Source organism: Polypterus senegalus, chromosome 10 (genome assembly GCF_016835505.1).
Source record: "Polypterus senegalus isolate Bchr_013 chromosome 10, ASM1683550v1, whole genome shotgun sequence".
Lineage (NCBI taxonomy): Eukaryota > Metazoa > Chordata > Cladistia > Polypteriformes > Polypteridae > Polypterus > Polypterus senegalus.
In genome coordinates this window covers 104,972,072-104,994,317 of record NC_053163.1, presented here as the reverse complement: position 1 = coordinate 104,994,317, position 22,246 = coordinate 104,972,072, and the positions used below count along the sequence as shown (strand labels likewise).

General features: G+C 39.0%; 1 protein-coding gene across 1 annotated transcript in view; it reads left to right on the top strand.

Annotated features, from left to right (window-relative positions):
- Nucleotides 1–22,246, top strand: part of npas2 (neuronal PAS domain protein 2) — a 76,333-nt gene that overhangs the window by 562 nt on the left and 53,525 nt on the right. The window contains exons 2-6 of the mRNA XM_039766288.1: nucleotides 264–317; nucleotides 990–1,144; nucleotides 8,777–8,868; nucleotides 8,955–9,044; nucleotides 13,007–13,127. Coding sequence (XP_039622222.1) covers nucleotides 264–317; nucleotides 990–1,144; nucleotides 8,777–8,868; nucleotides 8,955–9,044; nucleotides 13,007–13,127 — 512 coding nt within the window. The remainder of the gene's footprint in view (nucleotides 1–263; nucleotides 318–989; nucleotides 1,145–8,776; nucleotides 8,869–8,954; nucleotides 9,045–13,006; nucleotides 13,128–22,246) is intronic.

Below are 22,246 nucleotides of genomic sequence, written 5' to 3'. Positions count from 1 at the left end.
CTAGTCTAGATCCATCCATCCTTGCAGACTAGAGTAGCTGTTTATAGGACTGCTTTCTTAATAGGCAGAGCCTAAATTAGCCATTGCACACATAATGCTAAATATGGCCTCTGGAGAGCTCTAATCTGTGTAAATAAAGCATAGTCTTTAGCAGAGCAGCTTACCATTGTGCCAATAAAGAAAGGTCAGGGGACAGACTGAACTACATCCATTTTAGGTCAGGTCCTTAAGGCTGATGTTTTTTTGTTTTTTTCTTTTGAAAGCAGCACTTGTGTTGAAGATCTTTTGGATGAAGATGAGAAGGACAGAGCAAAAAGGTATTGTGCACCTTTACATGGGGAGTCTTCATTGCTAAATTTATACCTGAGGACAATTAAAGATCTATCTATCTATCTATCTATCTATCTATCTATCTATCTATCTATCTATCTATCTATCTATCTATCTATCTATCTATCTATCTATCTATCTATCTATCTATCCACAGCACATATTAGATGTTCTTTCAGTACATTTGGGTCATAGCCATCAAGCACTGGTCCAAATGAGTATAATCATTTTTACTTGCTGGCCTTTACCGACTCCCACTTCAATAATTATATCATAAATTCTGCTTTTCTTTTTAAGAGGGTTAAGTAACAGCAAATAAAAGAGAAGACAGAGAGAAGGGGTATGATTAACCCTCAGCAAATTGCTTTATTTTACGAAATCAGCTATTTAGAACAGGGACCAGTTCAAATGAAAAGAGCCATGTTCGTTTACAGACGCCCAATTATGTGTCCTTCTGAAGCAGAGCAGCCATTGTTTAAAGAAATGAACTTAACACTGTGTCTCATAATATGATTCAGTTGTCTTGGGGTGATTACTTTTTCAAATGCAGGTAATGATTCCTTTTCATATACTTTTTTGTTTTCTCCCCCTTGCATAAGGTGGCAAATTGCCCTCTTTGCACTCATTTACTTTTTCTTTTAATTTCATGTTTTAAAAAGGGCTTCACGCAATAAATCAGAGAAGAAGAGAAGAGACCAGTTCAACATTCTTATTAAGGAGCTATGTACTATGCTGCAAGGGCACGGCCATCCCCGGAAAATGGACAAGTCCACCATACTACAGAGGACAATCGACTTCTTGCAGAAGCAGAAAGGTACCCTGCATAAAACTTGAGTTCTAGTTGGAGATGCTGTTGTTGTAATGTCTTATTCACTCTTAATGAATTAAACAGACCTTGTTCCACTTGGTGACCAGCGCATCACCCGTAGTTTAAATACAGGGTGTAATACTTACCCACTGTACTTGTGATAATACTGCTACCTCTACTAATAGTGTTACTGCTACTATACTCCAGGCAATGGCAGGTGCTATGATTTGCTCAGAGTCGTGCAATAAAACAAGATAGAAATATTGTGGTCCAAAATGGTAGCTCAGTGTTATTGTATTGGTGAAGGGTTACGCATGGGTGAACACTGTTTCCTTATAGTCCCAGTGCTTTGGGTTCAAGTCACAACAGTGTATGGGTCTTTCAACAGGGTTCTGCTTTTCCTCTGATATTCCAAAGATGTACATATTTAGTAAGCTGATGACTCCAATTTGACTAAGTGTGAGTGTGCATTTGAGTGTGATCTGGCACCCCTTGCAGGGCTGAAGTCTGCCTTATGACTTATGTTGCTGGGATAGGCTCCTCTTCCCAGAGATTCTAGAATTAGATTAAGTGGGTACAGAAAATTGTTGGATAAACTGGATAATGTGAAAGCTGACTATGCACTCTCTGTTACATCCCGATATGCACGTCACTCACTGCTCTTTGCATCTTTTTACATCACCTTGAGCCATATGGATTTTGTAAAACTTCCTTTAATTAAGGCTTAAATGGCCCAGTGCTCCATTGAGTACCTCAATCTTAAATCTTAATTTAATTTTTTTCATTTTACCTATTAGCTGACTTGCCAGCTGCTAACTTCTGTACTCTCAAAATGAACTTGTCTGTTCCGATGAAAAGCAACAAAAAGGAATGACAGTTTGAGGCAGGGCAGCGAGTGCAGTTGAGCTCAAAGGAGCCAGCATGCACACCAAAGAAAAATCAATGTGCATTTGTCCATCATGACTGCGAAGACCCCCACATCTTCATTCATGCTACAGTAATATAATTCTTTTATAAAACAAAATGAGCTATATTTTTTTCTGCTGTAACATCAGAAGGTCCCATTAGAATACAGATTGCTTAGAAGTGGTCTTCATCATCAAGAAAAACAATCCCTAAAATGTGTACTTTTTTTTGAGATATTAAATATTAAATTAGCCCTTTACTATACCAGATATGTAGTTTTGAGTTACAGGCAATTGGAGCCTCTTCCAGCTAATCTGCTTTCAATGCAGGAGCTTAACACCAGGGGCCTCATGCATAACGCTGTGTGTAGAACTCACACTATAACATGGCGTAAGGACAAAAGCAGAAATGTTCGTACGCACAAAAAAATCCAGATGCATAAATCTGTGCATTTGCCAAATTCCACGTTCTTCCGCTCCATAAATCCCGGTCAGCGTGAAAAGTAATGCTCGTGCATGCACCTGCTTCCACTCCCCAAACTCCTCCCATAATTATGCCTCTTTGAATATGCAAATCAATATACAGTAAATAGCCCTTAAGCTCAGCGTTCTGTAAAAAGGCAATGGCAAGAGCACGGGGGGAAATAAAGGAATTTCAGCGAATACCGAGTGGAAGCAAGGAAAACCGTACGATTTTTTGGTTTAAACAGTGGTATAAACAACAAAAGGAAGTTGATTAAGTGACATAGAGTGTCGGTGAAACTCGAAAGCTCAAGTTCACAAGTGCCCGAAATAAAAAGAAGTTGTCAGATATCAAAGTAGCTGTGAAAAGGTGAGTCGTAGCCCACCATCTGAGTGTCATATGAAAGCTTATTAGGGTACAGAGAAAAGAAAAAAAAATAGGGACACAGTGAGAAAAAAAATCGAAATGTCAACTTCAATCTATCTCGAAATTTTCACTTTAATCACGTAGTTTATTTTGTCATTAAAGTAAACTTCATCTTAAAACTAGTTTCTTAAATCCCATCGTAACTAAAGTAGCAAGTTAAATGTTTTGTTTTGTATTTAATCTTCTCTGTGCTCTGTGTGTGTGAATCACTACGTGCTTCCGGGCTTTCTCTTCCTCTGAAAGGACACAGAATCCATTACACTTGTGATATTACAGTGGTCTGAATAACTAAAATACTGAGATGTATACTTGAAATCATTTTCATAATGATAGGAGTTAAAGCATGTTATTAAACATGGGAACACAGTGGCGCAGTGATTGTTCCTGCCTCACACAAGATGATTGATGCGCGACCTTCGATGAAATAATTTATTGCAGCAGTACTGTCTCTTTCAAACGTACTAACCTCCAATTCCTGTCCTTACTTTTCTTTCTCCAAATACCCAGTCGCCACACAATCAGCTCTGTAGTAGACATTAAGCCATCTGTAAGCTTAGAACGCCGATTCTTCAAAACTTTTAAGAAATATTGAAATATCTTCGTAGTACATGTTTAATTATTCTATCCATTTATCCTTCCAGTGTCATGCCAGCCCCAGCAAGAATACAGCGCGAGGCAGGAACAATCTGTGGACAGAGTGCCAGCTCATCGCTAGCGCTGTGACACCGTGTCCTTACATGTTTAATCATTAACAATATAGATTATTTAAATGAAGTCAAAGTTTTATCTGTATAATATAATAAACATATTTTGCTGCATTTCATCTTAAAAATGATATCGTCATCATATGTAAATATGTTGTGCAATATTATAACTGTATCGCAAGTTTACAGTAAGGTGATAGTACTTATAAGTACAAACAGTACTACAAGGAGCACTTGATGGACTGATTGATTGCGTTTATAGTTCTTGGGATCAGATTGTTTTTGAACCACAATGTCCCTACAGGAAAGGCTCTGAAGCGTTTGCCGTATGAGAGCAGTTCAATAGACAGCATGGCTGAGGCAGCGTGTGCTAAATGCTGTATACCGATAATTCTCTTTCTGATCAGCTGCTGTATAGCTGTCATTCCCCACTCAAATACAGTGATATAAATACTCCGAGTGGTGCAGTGAGAGTAATACGGAAAAAGATGATCCGCTGTGACAACCCCTAACGGGAGCAGCTGAAAGAAGGAGAAGAAGGTGTAGTGAGAGTAACAACGCTAAAGCAGCTATAGTATTTAGAATAGTTTGACCATTCCGTGGACCTTTATATTGTGTGGCCCCCGGCCGGGGCTGGAGCCCCGCCGGGACGCCCAGGAGGACATGAGGAGGGCTTGTGCCTCCTCCAGACCGCGAGGGGGCGTCCGTCCTGGTTCTATTGGGAGCCACGGGTCGAGGGCATGGAAGCCCTACCCTGTAGGGGCCCGTGGTTGCCGCCAGGCGGCGCCCCGATGCCGGTTGATCCCATGCAGTCGCCGGCGGAGCTGGAGCCCGGCCGGGCGCTTGGAGGACGAGAGGAGGGCTTGTGCCTCCTCCACACCGCAGGGCGTCCGTCCTGGTTCTGTTGGGGGCCACGGGTTGAGGGCATGGAAGCCCTTCCCTGTAGGGGCCCGTGGCCAGGCGGCGCCCCTGTGCCTAATTATCCCGGGAGCCCGGCACTTCCGCCACCCCAGGAAGTGCGGGGGAAGACTTTATGTGGCGCCCGGAGAGCTGCCAGGAAGGCAGCCAGCACTTCCGCCACGCTGGGGCGTGGCCAAGGAACAGGTGCCGGAAACACCTGGGGCTCATCCGGGAGCCTTATTTAAGGGGCCGCCTCCCTCCAGTCGGTGGTGGAAGTCGGGAGGCAGAAGGACTGAGCTGGAGAGCGGACAGGAGGCGGCCAGGAAGAAAGGCACAGAGACTGTGGGCCCTGGACTTTGGGGGATTCGGTGCAAGAGGCACTGGGGTTCGTGAGTGCACGTGACTTTGTATATTTGATAATATTGTAAATAAACGGTGTGTGGGGAGCAAAATATGATGTCCGTCTGTCTGTGCCGGGGCCAGCGTTCACAATTGTTACAGGTTAATTACAATCAGATTCATTAAACTAATAAACAATATGCGGTTCATTTCAGTGTATTTATAAAGCCACGTCATGGATGTGGATCTAAAAAAGAAAGGGAAACAACACTGGAACAGTAACACTGCTTTGATGCTGGGTGCTGCCAGTTTACAAAACCGAGCGGAGAACTTGCGTACACCAGGGTTTTAGCTAGCGTGAAAATGTGCGTAGCTTTGCAGCAAGTTTAGGTTTTATACATCCAGATTTGAGCGTGTAAACGGGCTTACGCAGCATTTTTGTTCATATGCACCATTTATATATGAAGGCCCAGGTGGAACGCTCTCTCCTTGCTAGACACAAGCCAAACACATATTTGGCCAAAATAGACGTCACACCTCTAGCTACAAAGTAATGAATTAGAAGGTGTTGTTGCTTCAAATAACCTCACCAAAGACACCAGCAATCTCTATGGTGGCCATGAAGATTACGTACAATCTTCAGCCACCCAAAGCTCATGTGCCAATTAGTGTTAGATTGTAAAGCTATTATAATGTGCTAACTGTCAGACCATCACAGTTAATGCGATTCACATTCCTGCCCTCCAAAGACCTGGAATCTGTAGATGTTCATTAGCACATTTTCTTTAAATTACTATAAAGAAATAGTGACAAGCATTAAAATTAAGTTTACGAAAAAAATCAGTGGATTTCAGCTTTAGGCCAAATGTAATATATATTCCTAATTCACCCATCAAAAAGTGTTCACAGATAGGCTACATTATATAACCACAGGATCTGAACCCAAGTATCCAGATCAGTCGTGTGCAGAGATAGCATGACATCAGAATAATTAATCCTAGGATGATGCCAGGATATTACTGGAGTACGCACGCACACACACACACATCTGGATCTTTAAGATCAACCAATTTAATCTAACTTCCATGTCTTAGAGATGTGAGAGGATGCCAAATTAACAGAAAATTGACACAACAAAGAAACATGTGCAAATTTACCACAGACAGTTAAAAAGGAATTTGAGGAAGTTCCTGGAACTGTGAGGCAGTAGCGTTCCACCTTGTGCTGTCACACTTCCCTACCTTTTAAGCTGATAATCATATATCTCAACTAGGGGGTTCGCCCCCTGCTTGCTTCACTCGCCAACCAACCTGCACTATGCACCAGCCACTTCATGTCTCTTCCGCTCGTGTTGTGCTGAACGCACCCCAAGGAGAGGCAGTCGCTCCTCCCAAACCCCCTCTTAAATGGTGATACAATGGGAAACAAATACAGTTTTTTTTACCTCCTCTTTGCTCAATCAGCTGCTGGCTTGCTGCTGCTGCCGTGCCGTGTAAGCTTTATCTTGCATGTCACTTTGAACATTTAAAAGCCTGTACAGCAGCTATCCTACTCTTTATCCTTTGCTTCTAGCCCCGGGTGTGGTTAAATCTCTTGGTACAAAGTCTCATCTCACAGGACGTGAGTTCTTGATATTTTTAAGTTTATAATTTAAAACGGAATAAGAATCTGAAAATCTAACAACCTCACATTAAAGTTCAAAAAATTCTGAAAGGAATGATACCAAAAATATATATAGGTTTTAAAATAAGCCCCATTTAAAGCGTGACAAAAAAACATGGCATAAAAACGTCACATAAAATTGTTGCACAAAAATCTTGCACTTTTAATCTTAGGATTTTATATAGAGAGAGTAGATTACATTTTTGCTAGCAGCATCATGAGATAAAGTAGACCAGAATTTAAATCTACTATATTTATAGCATTTGATGAAACTCTTTGTCCATTGTGTCTGATCAATACATAGAAATACCAAGGCTGTAGATTAGGAACATTGTAGAGGTTCTTTAGCTTTTCTGCAAGTGTAGCCTATTATTACCAGAAATGTCTCTGGATAATCTGACACAGTAGACTAATTCAAAGAAAATTATCTTTATCACGGAGAGAAAAGTTAAAAGCTCTCGTGAGGCTGAAACTAGAGATCATTTTTAGTTAAGGAAAACAGAAATTTCAATGGAAGGTAATATTCAAAGTAATATTCATTAATCATGGTACCAGAGAGTGGATACATGTTGTATGTTGGTTAGCACATGTCATATGAATTTCACTGTACTCTGCGCATAAGACAATAATGACCCTAAAACACAAGTACCTACAGACAAAGTGTTCAGAAAATGGATATGATAATCAAAGGTGCCTTTACATCATTTGGCATCCTATCAAGGATTGGAGTCTAATTTTCACCCATTCCACCAGTCTCCCTTTGGCCCTTGTACTGCATAAAAAAGTCCTTGTTAGACAACCTACTTATGGTTCTTTCTATGACCATGCATTAAATACCAAATTTGTTAAAGAAAGGTGTGAAAATTATAAGATAAACTTCTCTGCTCACCATTTAGGCTATTCCCTATTATTCAAGCCTTCCTGTCTGTGCACTAAAATAGGTGGAGTATGTGAATCTTTTCCATGAAGGCTATATTTAAAAATGAAAACATCTTACATTTGAATCATTTGTATCATGGTAAATTGAAAACTCTGCCTTCTATTTAATATAGTCAAAAATGTATGATATTATTTTATTTATTTCAAGATAATATACAAAGTAATACTCAATATCTTAATCTAATTCAAGGTTGCAGGGGTCCAGAGCCAATCCAATTTAAAAAGAAAAATTCTGTAGTATAAAATTAGTACATTGAATAGGAAATCTATTAGCTAGAAATGATTTTGAAGTCTGTAATGAAATAATTTATGATGCCAGATCTGTATTATACATATGAGTTGTTGCTATAGAGAGTGTTTACATGTTGGCACATTGAATCAAGTATTAAGTATGAAGACAATAGCCTCTGTTCAATTTGGAGCAGAGTATCAGTGGATTCCCAGAATGTCCCGTGCACTGACAGATCTGACATTCTGACTACCTGCAAGATCCTATGCACTGCCATGGATGACAAGGAAAATGAGCTATTATCAGCCATTGTCCACTTCAAAAATGAATAAGGCAGCCCAACTACAAAGGGATTTACTTTATGTGAAAGGGGATATGTGGAATTGTGTTGTTTTCCCACTGTCCTATTGTTCCATCATCATCAATGGTACACAATCCTGAAAATACCGATCAATGACTGCTTTAGCCTGACACAACTCAAGATACAATTCCCAAAAGTGAAATACCACTGGTGAATGCTGTGAATGAAGTGTCATCTGTTGAAGTCATCAGCCAGTGCATTAAGGTGTTGCCCAGTGGTCCAAAGATGAGGTCTCATCTCTCAGATGGTGCAAATCATCGATACAGGAACTGTTGTGTTATCTGCTAATGTTGCCATAGGGCTCTTAGATCCTTTCCAATAGACATGAGGGCCTTCCAGCAGTTTCCTTCCAGCATTCAAGCAACAAATATCAGAATAACTACCCAGCCTCATAAAGATCTACAGTTCACTCTAGTTAAACTCACTTAGTTATTTGTGTAACTAACTTGTTGTTAAAGGCAACTGTCTAAAGGTTGCAATAAGTGTACTTCATCTGGATCCCACCCAACACATACTGTATGCTGTAGTGGTGGCTGTGCTACTAACTGCCACATTTATATATTCAAAGATGTATAACATTTAGATAATTACAAAATAATTAGTTTTAGATTAGATGAAATGATGAATTTAATTACGCATATTTTTTGGTTCTTAAATAGTATATTCTGACAACTTTTGTAAATGGAGGCTCTAATTGGCTATTATTCCAGAAATAACTGCACAGACACAATCATGTGAGACCAGACAGGACTGGAAGCCATCATTTCTCAGCAATGAGGAGTTCACACAGCTAATGTTAGAGGTAAGGCCCACTACTTCTTTCAGAAAAGTGCTAGACATTCTTCTCAGTAGGCTCTTGAACCCAATCTCTTGCTTGATGTTTTACAGGCTCTGGATGGTTTTCTCATCGTTCTCTCCATAGATGGAAACATCAACTACGTATCAGACAGTGTTGCTCCTCTCATTGGCCATTTACCGGTAAGGAAAAGTCTATCTGACATAAAATCTTTTGACCACAACCTCAAAGCAAAGCAGAACAATGTCATTCATTTTGCATTTTTAAGGAAGGTTTTTTGATTAAGATCTCTTAAGGGTCCATCTTTTTGCTGTAACTCATGTTTGAGTCTTTTAATCCACATGTACTACTGTATTGGTTTGGAGTTAACTCACTGTTATGTCCATGCCGTATCTTAGATACCAGCCAGACCTTCCACATGAATGCTTGTTTGCTCTCTTTTTCAATTTAGTTTTCTGGGAATCAGAATTATTTTGGTGTATATATTCAGTGCTTTTATTACATTACTTGTATTTTGTGCCTGTCACACTTCTTAAAAGTGATTAAATTAATAATCTAGTGCTCATTTTCAATAAGAATTGTGTTCCACTAAATAAAATGCTTTTCTGGCACAGTTAAGTAAATACACTCTGCATATGGTGCATTGGCTTATTACCAGTCACGGTGACTACAAAACATGTTATTAACTTTTATCAAATAGTCGTTAACAACCAATTTACAGTACACTATAATGCTTGTTTACATCTTTGCAAAACACTTATTCATTAATTTTTGCAATGCTTAAAGCTGAAACTGTTCATCAACAGTAAAGGTTTATTAATAAAAGTAATGAAATTTGCTCTTCCATCCTAAAATTGTATCAACATGAAATACTGTGGCATGGAAGAACGAAATCCTGTACACAGTGAGTTCAGAAATGTATCATTACACACTCATTACATGTTCTAGTGACTGGATGCTTACTATTCTTCAGCTCTCTGGTCATCATACATGGTTGTATACAGTAACAGCTCAGTGGTCATTGGATGGCTATTCTTTTCCAGATTATGATTTATGGTTTGTTGCAGTTGTAAGGTTAATGAGTATAGTTAGAGCCAATAACCGTGCTTTCAATTATTCATAATACAACATTCTCAAATCCACTTGATCCAGCAACAGGCACAATTATAGTTATTATAGTTATTATTATTTGGTGGCTTTATCCAAGTTCACTTAGAGTGCCTTCAAAAAGTATTCACCCCTTTAGAAGTATTGACTCTACTGGCCATGCTCTTTGTTTGCTCTGTTGTAGTTCAGAGCAATAAATCTCATTAGATCCTGACTCTTACAATCATTGAAGGGCTGTTGGGACCTGAATAGGCGGCAAATCTATGTGGTGATTTTCTTCATCATTCAATGCATTGTCTTAATGACCTAGTTATTCAGAGAAATCCAGTTTCAAAAATGTTATGTATTATGTTCTTTTGGTTAGGAAAATGAAGATAGTGGTCTCTGAGGAACCTGGTTAACACTTGCATTATAGATAGGGCCCACCTGCCTTTTTAGTTCTGACCTTACTGAAATGCCTGCTGACAAAAAGGGAATGTGATCAACCATGAGGATGACATTAACTAAACCAGGAGATGTACTTCCATTCAAGCAATTTCTAAAACTCAGAAAGGGCTCTGCAAAAAATTGAAGAGTTAAACTATAAATGAAGTCAAAGAAGAATTGCTAGGAATTTCTAATTAGAAGACATATTGTCACCAAAACTGAAATACAAAAGTCATAAATAAAAAACGAGAATAGAAATGCTTTGAGGCATAAAGAAGAAGACACAAATACTAAGAGCACAAAGTCTGAAGCTGTTATAGAGATCTATCCTTAAACCAGAGAAAATGTAGGCAAAATTGAAGTACAAAGCTGTATTTAATGCAAAAGAAAACTATAAGAAATCAACAATCAGAAGGCATACTGCCATCAAAATTCCAGGCTTGAAACTGTACAATAATCTGAAGGTGGGCTGCCACAAAAGTCTAGACTCAAAAATAACATGAACGCAAGCTGTCACAGAAATCTAATCACAAACCTATGACAGAAGCTGATAGAAGAATTGCTGTGATTCAGCAATCAAAGAAGGCATTTGCACTTGGGGACTTAGCAGAACGTTTTTGACTTCTGCATCCAGAATTTCGGACACCTCATTGAATGCTGTTATATAGGCATAGTAGTATGTTTGAGAATGCTTGTGAGCAGAGGAAGACCAATAGAAGATAAAGAGGCTGAAAGATAAGGTCAAAGCCAAGAAGCCAGTCATAACTGAATGAATTCAACCAAAGGGCAATGACAGAAATAAACAGAATCACAGCTTCGTTCAAAACCAAATTCCTCACTCTAGGACCTGCTTGGTAAAGAAATTACCTACCACTAAATCTTTTTGTTATAAAACAACAGAAGTTATATCAAACCTGACCACACCACCATATTTATAGTGGTGATAACATTGACATCACCAATCCAAAATTCAATGAGAACGCTAATAAGAATGCAACAATGCACAGACCAAATGGAGACTAATAAACAGAACAACTAGATGCAATAATGGAAAACAAAATCTTTAAAACAAGCAAAAAAAATTAATAATTTTCAATTAGGAAAAATAATGGCAAAATACTGCAAATGCTGTGTGAAATCAGGGTTGGTTTATACTTCACGCTCAGAATGCGTACACACACATCATGGCTGCCACACGTTCCCAACATTCATTTGATGTGTCGTCTGAGCACATCTTCAGAAATTAGCAGTGTGATCAAGTAGGAATGTGACATCAGAGTCTCTGTTTACTATCTGCATGTGGCAGAAAGCCGTTATGTGGATTCTCCGGTATCGATGTGCATACTTCAATGTTTTAGGAATGGTTCGATGTGGTGAAGCAAAATGCCCACATACAAATGCATTTGTGGTGCTGTTATATTCAAGCGTCGCATATTCCCTAATGTAATGACAAGATACATTTTAAAGGTTTCACATACCATCCTCTGTGCCATCTTTTTTTTTTTACACCTTCACAACAGCATCAGAATGTACAGCAGCATATTTGAGCCAGAGAGAACAAAATTAAGGACATAGTGAAAAGGTATATTTTGTGATTAAAGTGGAAATTTTGGCTTTAATCTTGAAATGTCCACTTTAATCTCATAGTTTATCATTAAAGTAGGCCGTCGTAAATGTCATCTTAAAACTGACCAAGGTGTTAATCTCTACTTGCTTCTGGGTCTTCCTCCTGAACTGACAGCAGCGGCAAGCAGCAATTGCCACACAGAATACAGTAAATTTAAGATATTCCAGCTTTCTGCACATTTAGAATCCTTAGATTTATAGTTGATATACCTTTCATGATGAAATGCATTAAAGTATGTTTATTATATTGTACAGATAAGTCATTAACTTCATTTAAATAATGAATACTTTTAATAATTACACATATGGGGTGACACAGTGGCAGAGCAGTAGCGCTGCTGCCTCGCAGGGAGTCACGTCCCTGGTGTTCCCTGCCTGGAGTTTGCATGTTTTCCTGGTGGGTTTCCACATTGTGCTCTGGTTTCCTTCCAAAGACTTAAACGTTTGGGGATTTGGTGGTGCTAAAATGCAAGCATAAACAGTACAACGTTTCCATAGCAGTATCATCCACAGATACACGCATCGCTTTGTGTGAAGTATAAACCCAGTCATAATGCAAACCAACCATAGTGAGGTGCATAGTGCCTACTGGAAGGCAGCACATCCTAGTTAAACAGTCACAAAATGCCATGACACAAAATGTCACCATGATGTACTTTAAATTAAATTATCATAGAATTTTCACTTATTCATAAGTACATTATACATACAAAGTACATATGTATTCATTAAGCTATGAAACCTTCAAGAATGCACAACAAAGCAGCAAAAACAAATTTTAAGAAGCAAAAACAATTAGGAGCAAACCGATTGAATCACTGGTGGGCGAGGAGATGGTAGAGAAGGAGGATGCTAATGGTGGAATAGGTTGGGACCTCCTATAGTACAGTGTGAAACAGGCATCTTAAAAGCAATAAATGTGAACATTTTTGGAAAAAAAAATGAAAATAATAATCGAGCATTAAAGAGTGTTCTTTTGTATCAGTCAGATATGGTGGACCAAAACATATTGAATTTTCTCCCTGAAAGAGAACATGGAGAAGTCTACAAGCTTCTTTCCTCACACATGCTCCTCACTGATTCTGTCTCTGCAGATTTCCTAGAAAGTGAGTACTGAATTTCTTTTTACTAGTCATGTAATTTATGTTTTGAAAAGCAGTAAAGCCAAGCCTACAGCTGTTCTTGGGATGGAAAATTTTTTGAAATTAGAAGTGGAAAAGGTGCCCACATGTAATATAACATAACTTTTCCAAGTCCATTTAATTCAGTTTAGAGTTAAAGGAGACCAGAGCCTGGTCTGGCATAATTGGATAAGGTATGAATCAGCCCTGGGCGATGTACCTGTCCATCGGAGGGTTCACTCATATGCCTACACTTACAGAGGGACAGTATTAAACCACAAAGTAGACTAATATGCACATCTTCTGAGATATAGAAGGGAAATGGGGCAAATCAGAAATCCATAAAGACAATAAATATTCCTTGTACACCTCTTGACTGTGTGGCCAGACATAGCTCCGACTACATCATTACATTTGCTATGACACCATCATCATATGCCTGATCACCAGCAATGATAAGCACCTAACAGATAAGAGGTCTGCTTAATGACTCATTGGTGCCAGGACAACAATCTCACCCTTAATGTAGATAAAACCCAGGAGATGGTCATAGATTTCAGTATGCAGAATGCATGCCACACATCCTTCTGCATTGAAGAAAATACTATTGGATAGTGAGAAGTTTTAAAGTTCTGGGATTGACTAACATTGATGAAGTGAAGTGGGCACAACACATTTAGACTCTTGTCAAGAAAGGGTCACCAGTGCCTCTAATTACTTATGTGATTAATTATGTGAAGACAGCTCACATTTCTCCATCTCTTCACATAAACTTCTACCAGTGCAGAGTGGAGTTTGTCCTCATTGGCTGCATCACATTCTGGTACAGCATTTGTTTAATTCAAGGATATAAAACACTACAGAGGGTGGTAAAAGGAGCCATATAATATTACCAGCACCCAGTTGTCTTCTACTCAAGATACATAACACTCACTGCCTTCAAAAGACAAACAGTATAATTAAACACCTAGTTGTCGTGCACTGCAGGACTTTGGCATTTGTACAAGTAAATTTAGGGAAATACAAATCAGTATGTGCAGATCCTCTCAAGCTCTGACACGTCAGATGGAGGCCATCAGTGGATAGCTATTTTCAGGTCTCTCCTGAGATGTTTGGTTGGGTTCAATTCTAGGCTATGGGTTAGCCACTCGAGAACATTCACAGTGTTGTCTCTAAGCCACTGCTGTGTTATCTGTGCTTTATGCTTAGGGTCATTGTCCTGTTGGAAGGTCCAATCTAAAGTCCACAGTTCTCTAGAGCAAGTTTCCATTAATGAAACTCTGCACTTTGCTCTGTTTAGCTTTCTCTCGACACTGACTAGTTTCCCAGACCCTGCCACTGAAAAACAACCCCACAGCCTGATGTTGCCACCACCATACTTCACGTGTGGAAGGTAACAAGAGCTGCCTGGTTTCCTCCAGCCATAACGTTTAGCACTGATGCAAAATAGTCCAATCTTGTTTTCATCAGACCAGAGTATCTTGTTTCTTATAGCCTGTGAGTCTTATAGGTGTCTTTTTGCAAACTCCAAGAGGAGTTTCATTTGTTGTCCAGCCATTGTGTCATAAAATGACACTGTTGGTTGTCCTTATTGTGGAAGTGGCATGTTCCAGTGGTAGTTGTCCTTCAGGAAGTTTCTCCAATCTCCACACAGATTATCTGGAGTTTAGTGAACGTGTCCATTGAGTCCTTGGTCACCCCTCTTACCAAGGCCTTTTTTCCCCAATTGCTTAGCTTGTCCAGGCAGCCAGCTCTAGGAAAACTCAGGGTTGTTCTAAACTTGCTACATTTAATCATTATGGAGGCCACAGTGCTTATCAGAACCTTCAATTCTAATGCTATAGCCTTCCTCAGATCTGCGCCTCAAAACAATCCTGTCTCTTAGTTCTGCAAGCAATTCCTTCAGCCTCAAGGCTTGTTTTTCCTCAGCTGGGTGACCTTATATATAGAAATGTGTGCCTATCTTAGTTATTTCCAATCAACTGAATTGACAATAGGTGGACTCCAAACAAGATGTTGAAACATCTCTTGATGATAATCAATAGAATTAAATGCACCTTAACTAAATTTCAAAAGTCTGAATACTTGTTTCAATGTGATATTTAACAATTTTTAAAAATAAAATGAAATGGGCTGAATTTGCTGGGCAGGCGAGAGTACTGGACAGATTAGCAGTTATTTGAAACCTATGCCACTTGTAGATAATTTTTCTTACTGTGGAATGATTTTAAAATGCTCAACCTTCTCACTGAGGGTCTTAGAGAGCTCTTCTGACTTTCACATGATGGCACCACACACAACAGTACAAAGAGGATTCCAGACCCTAGATATCTGTGGTTTAAATAAGACAGGTACTTCCTCCATACTCCTTAAGGACATTCTAATCATTGACACCAAATCCAGAATATCTGATTCTGATTTTATAGATTTTAAGTGGTGATAAATGCAGGGATATACTTTCTTTCTTTCTGCATTTGTGTTAATTTAGATTATGAGAATGAATACATCATGTTAGTTTTATATGTCATTTGTTTATGTGTATCACTTTTATATGTAGACACAGATGGCATAAAGATCTAATGTTTGCCTGTTCAAATATATTGAAAAAGTACATGATGTGTACTTACTGTACTTTTTATCATGACTGTATATGAAACTGGAATACATTTTGTAGGAAAGTTAAGATGGAGGGAACAAGCCAAATTCACACAGAAGACTGCCCAGTTCAAAACTGAACCCAAGACATACTGTACTTTTTAATTTACATCTCTGTTCTGTCTGCTATAACTCATAGCATTCATTTCACCCATTTTTTCAATGTAAAAGTCAATTGGAAATGGTGCCTGTCCTTAGCAGACCAACTTTATGCACACAACCACAATTACATTCATCAATTAAACTCACAAACTGAGCTTTTGAATGTATTCCGATAACTGGACGGAAGGGGGAGACACTGTACTACCAACCCACCAAGGTCACAACATAATAATAATTTTTAGCTTTTAAGTAAATGTCTGCGAATCAGGTGAAGAGGGTGACCTCCATATAGAACTGACATGTTTATCGTGTCCACAATACAAGAAAGGAATTGCACTGACCTTTTGTGGACTCCTTGATCTCTGTTTATGGCAGTTCCAGTCATGGATGTTTAGTTGTCATATTGAAAAAAGTGCCATTTATGAAACGACTCTTTCTCCATTTGTCTGATCTCATTATTAATATCATGCAATTTTTAATTGTGCCATGACAAAAGAAGTATCGAGTTGTTAGATGTCTGGGAAAACCAAACAAGGGAGCCTTTGATAGTCACAACCGCATCTAAGAGAAGTTCTAAGGAAGAGGAACATTTTGTTCATCGTGTGATTTCATTGAACCCACATCTGAGGCAGTGAGAGCTATTAGTGGTACTGAAGCATCTTAAGATTGTATCTATCATTCTGTTATTAAGTCTGTTGAATCTGTTTCAAAGTTTTGAAGGCCAAAGCCTATTTCTGCAGCAACTGGCATGAAGCAGAAACTAAATCTCTGCAGAGATCCTGTTTAAAAATTCAATACATTAATATTCTGACTGTCTAAAAATGTCTTCCACACCTGTGATGATGGTAAATGCGCAAAAACTGACAGTTACACTCACAGGACTTGTTGACACCAAATGTGGAAACTTCTAGTAAATGACCACCCAAGTATAGCAACTGGTCAGACAAATTCATTTACACCAAGATTTTTGCCAAATACAAATTTAAAAAAGTGTCTGTTAGATGATTGGCTACTTACATAGCCAGTGCAGTCATTACATGCTGCCTAAAGGAACTGAGCTGTATGTTGCTGTTTTGTCTTGGTAGAGTAATATTTTACTCTACTTTCCCCTTTTGTATTATTAATATGTAGCCTTTATCAGAATGCCACAAATCTCACAGACTTACCACTGTTTATAAAGTATTGTACCATATAACTTCTTCCCACCCTCTCCCTTCTACATTTATAATCTCAGGCAATTAGGTGTAGTAAAAGACAAGCAGGAGTTAAGTTACAATTTAAATAATGTATTACCGATAATATTCATAAATAGTAACAATATACAAAGTACAAGTGAACACTGTAGCGGTCAGGTGCCACTAAGATTCACACCGTCAACATGATGGTGATTTATTTATTTTTTATAGTGGATTCCAGGGACGTTCACAGCCTTGGCTCAACCTGCACACACTCACAACAGAGACAAAAATACAGCACACTGGGGAATAACAATAATTAAAGAATGTAATGAAATTAAATCATATAAATGAAACTAATAATACCACCTCAGAACCCCTACGGTGATATTACATTAAACATATAAACACAAACAACTCCACACAGCAAAGTCAATTGAAACAGCACCAGATGAAATGAAAGATGATGATAGTGAGTCCAAAAATTTGCACGCTGCAAGGGAATGAAAAACAGTTCTACCGGTAGCCACTGTAAGGGTGAAGAATGGATGGATGGTTCAGGAGTGCTTGCTCCTTTTCTTGCGTGAAAGCCAATGAATCCATAATCAGTCCTCAGGACACAGGTAGACAGAAGATAATCGAGACCCCAACAACAAATACAATCCAGGACACAAAACTAATAACGGCTTAAACAACAGAAGACAGTCTCACAGGTAAACGGAACCAAAATACAACAACAAAACACCCCTTTTTGCTTTGGTCGCCTGTCCTCCTTTTAAACTACTCTGACCACTTTTGACCCCAACAGCCCCTGCGGGAACTGCTGGGAGATGCAGTTCTCACTAATAGTAGCACTGTTACAACACTGGCAACCATACAACCTGATAAATGCTGATGAGTAGTATCAGGAGGCACACAAACTTGTTAGTTATTTAAAATGTCTCTAGTTAAGGCATCATTTGTGGTCAGCTTTCTTCAGAACAGGCCACATGCCTGTCTCAATATGGCTGCCGAGTTGTGCTCTTCATTGTGTTGTCCTTTTCAGTTCATGGTGTGTGAAATGCCCATTCATCAGTTGGTAAGAGAAAGAAGAGAGAGGAAGAGGTAAAGCAAGCAAGTTTATAGATTCTTTGTCCAAACCCTACAGCCAATAGGGCGTTGTGGTACTTAAAGGCTTCTGATGCAAGCCAATTCCAAACAGCGATACTTTAGATCAATGGGGCACAGAATACCTTCAGACCTGCCCCTAAAACCATGTGTTGAGCTGATGTTTGCCAGCTAGGCAGTCTGGCTTTCCTATGGGGGTTGACTGAGAGAGCCCTGCAGAGAATCACTTGCCATACTGGTTTGAGGTACTTCCCCCAACTTTGTCGTAAAATTACAAAGAGACTTAGTCCTAAAAGGGGGTAGGGGTACTTAACCATACAAATAAAGATATACAAAATATTTATCAACTTATATGCAAAATTTCACACCACAACACTCGCCACCATTTTTGTGATTATGAGCTGACATAACCTACATTGTCACTGTGCAGCATGTTGTGCTGTGGGACTTGCTGTGTTTGCTTTCTGTTATGTTACCAGTATGGGATGTAGTTCAGCATGCAGAATACTCACAGGGATAGCAGCATGTAGTTCTTTTCCTCTTTAGCAAGGTAACAACATTTAGAACATCACCAATTTCACAAAGAGCAATAGGCCATAAATGCCTGAGGTTTGTCTGGTTAGTTTATACAATAAAATACAATACAATACAGTTTATTTTTGTATAGCCCAAAATCATACAGGAAGTGCCACAATGGGCTTTAACAGGCCCTGCCTCTTGACAACCCCCCAGCCTTGACTCTCTGAGAAGACAAGAATAAAAAAAGGAAGAAACCTCGGGAAAGGCAGTTCTAAGACAGACAGACCCCTTTCCAGGTAGGTTGGGCGTGCAGTGGGTGTCAAAAGAAGGGGGTCAATACAATACAATACAATACAATACACAGAACAGAACAAATCCTCAATACAGCATAAAAATAAAACTTTTAGAAGTACGGAGCAAAATTTAACAGTAGATGATATCATATAATAAGATTTGGATATTTTTAGAGTCCTGGAGACCTCATCCATCAAGCTGTCTCCCCCATTTGGCCATTCCACGGCTAAAGATGGCAAAGATGTGCAGATGTTTTGTCCAGTTTGATAGCCATTAACTACTGGACTCAGGATTCATTGCTGCTACTACTTTTTAAGAAGAGCAAGTTACCAGATTCAATTGTGAATGTTTTCTAATGTAATTTCCACTAGTGTCCTCAAGTGCATGATTCGCTGAAAGAAAGGATTCTGCCAAACCAACTTTATAAAAAACTATGAGAATTAAAATAAACTAGAATTAGGCAGACACATATAATGATGTTCTGTACCTTTAGTCTGATGGAGCAGAGGATATCATTCAGTCAAGGAATTTTGGTGGTTATTCATAGCTTCACAGTTTCTACGCTGCTACACCAGAACTGTACACTGTATTTTTGATACAACCCAATCAAGTTTATTGTTGGGTTTGAGTAGACCTTCTGTTGATTTGCAGTCAACAGTTTTTAAAAATAGACCCCAACATTTTTATTAGCTGTTTTGATCACATCTACACATTACATCTAGGATGAGAATCCTGCATTAATGTATACTGTCAATATTTTAGAGTTTCTTTCTTCTGAATCAACATCAACAATAATGTATTATTGACATTTTGTTTCAACAGCATAGAGCAATTTGCACATATTTGTCATGTAAAAGTGTTTTTTAAAAGGTACATTTTACCTTTGTGGTTAATTTATATTAGTGGGCAAGTTAATACTGGAAATTCCTACATTATTAACCGTTATTTACATGCACACACCACCTCTTTAACATTCACTTATCACTGACAGCAGTGGCCAAGACTGGTTACCTCAGCTTCAATGTCTCAGCGAAGGCCTTGTCTGACTACTTCTTGCAAAGCCCAAGAGTCACTTCAGGAGCTGCTCTTCTGTCGAAATTCATGGATTTACAGATCACAACCTCTGAAAGGGCTACACAAATCCATCCCACTAATTTGGAACCCTTATAAGACCACCAAATGCTTGTCTGCATCTTCTCTCACCATCCCCTGATAGCATGATATCATATATCATATATCATACAATGCTTGTCAGCATTGCCCAAAATCTTTTTACTATTCCCTTGTTTACATACACACAATTAAAAGTAATGCTAGTTTTTCCCTTAATCTCGGTAATATTCTTATAGTCTTGGTCACACAGTTTATTCACTTAAAATCTACATCATATCTAAATTAATCTAAAATGAAACTCACAAGGTAAATTTGATGAATTTTATTTAATAAACTGAAAAACATACATTTTTATCTTCCATGACACATGTATTTATATAACATTTTGAAAGATTGCTCCAATTTTAAAGATAATTCAGGATTACTTGTATTGCTTCTGCTGACTTCTCCGTCACTGCTTTCCCACTCATCTTGATGCCATCTGGAGGTTTGCTCAGTATTTCTGAATCTATTAGTATAAGCAGGAGCAGAGACCAGTAGACAGCTTGAATTACTTTGCTCCAAGTGTTGCAGTCTATTCTTCCTCACACTCTTTGTCTCCTGCCTGTTAACCAACCTGATATCCACTTTGATATGTTGCTGCTGATGCCAATTATGGACACCAGGGGGCACACCAGCTCCCCAACCTGATACAGACAGACACAGACACAAGTTCCAGCACAACACAGGCTTTTATTTTTCTCCCACTCAGTAAGCACAGTACAATAAAGTAGCAGGCACAATAATAAAGTAGCACACATCCCTTTCTTCACCTTCTTCTCTCTGTCTCTGTTTCTGTCTCCTTCTTCTGCCTCCACTCCTCCACCAGCAAGCTTTGTCCTCTACCTCCCGACTCTGGCTCCCGGAGTAGTGGCAGGCAGCTACTTTTAAGTAATCCCCAAAAGTATTTCCGGTGTCCCAAAGGCTTGGCCCTGGAGCATTTCCAGGTAAGGGTGGAGGCCTGTGTGTGTGTTTTGCATATTTTACAGTTGGTTCTTGAAGGTGATGTGCTGGAAGTAGGACAAATGGGCAAGCGTTAAGGATCTGAGTGACTTTGACAATGGAAAAATTGTGATGACTAGAGAACTGCGTTTCCAAAACCACAGGCCTTGTGGGGTGTTCCCAGTATGCAGTGGTCAGTACCTACAAAAGGTGTTCCAATGTAGGACAACTGGTGACCTGGCAAAGGGGCATGAACATCCAAGGCTCATTTGATGCATGTGGGGAGCAAAGGCTGTCCCACCTGATCTGATTCCACAGAAGAGCTACTGTAGCTAAAATTGCTGAAAAACATACTGCTGCCCGTGAGGAAAAGGAGTAGGAAAAATAGTATTTCTTTGAATTTTAACAGTTAAACTGACTTTTACTAAGTTGGCTTTGTCTTACGTTCCTCTTAATTGGCTGTGCCACATCCATATCTTTCACACATTGGCTATGCCAATGAGACTTCATAGCACTCCAATGCAGAATGCATGTCTCTCGATAAACTAATAGATATATTGTTAGATATTAACACACTAGCAAGCCGCCATACTAAACGATACACAAAGATACAGGCAGGAAGTGAACTAAGACATCAGTCTGAATGAACAGACTTTCAACAAATTTGAGCCATTAGTCTCACTAAGGGTAGCATGTAATGAAAAGCATTGGAAGATCAGTTAGCAGAGATTCCCATCAGCTCATGAGTGGGCAGTGTGGTGCCATGGCTAAAGATTTAGATCATAGGAGTACGTTACTTGTTTGTAAGTTCATTTTCCAATGCTGATTCAATGTGTGACTTTATGAATGAACCCATTGTAAAACAAATGTATGTAGAAAATTATACTCCATCTTTACATTGGGGGTATGGAGCGGATTGGTGGCTCTGAGGCTAGAGATCGGTTGCCAGTTCTAATCCTATAAAACGGCAGTAGTGACTCTACTTTGTTGGGCCCTTGAGCAAGGCCATTAACCTGCAATTGTTCCGTCCTGGGTGTGACGTTAATCCACATCCAGCCCTGCAAGCAGGGCCTATATCAATCAATCAATCAATCAATCAACATTTATTTATATAGCACATATTCATACAAAAAAAATGTAGCTCAAAGTGCTTTACAA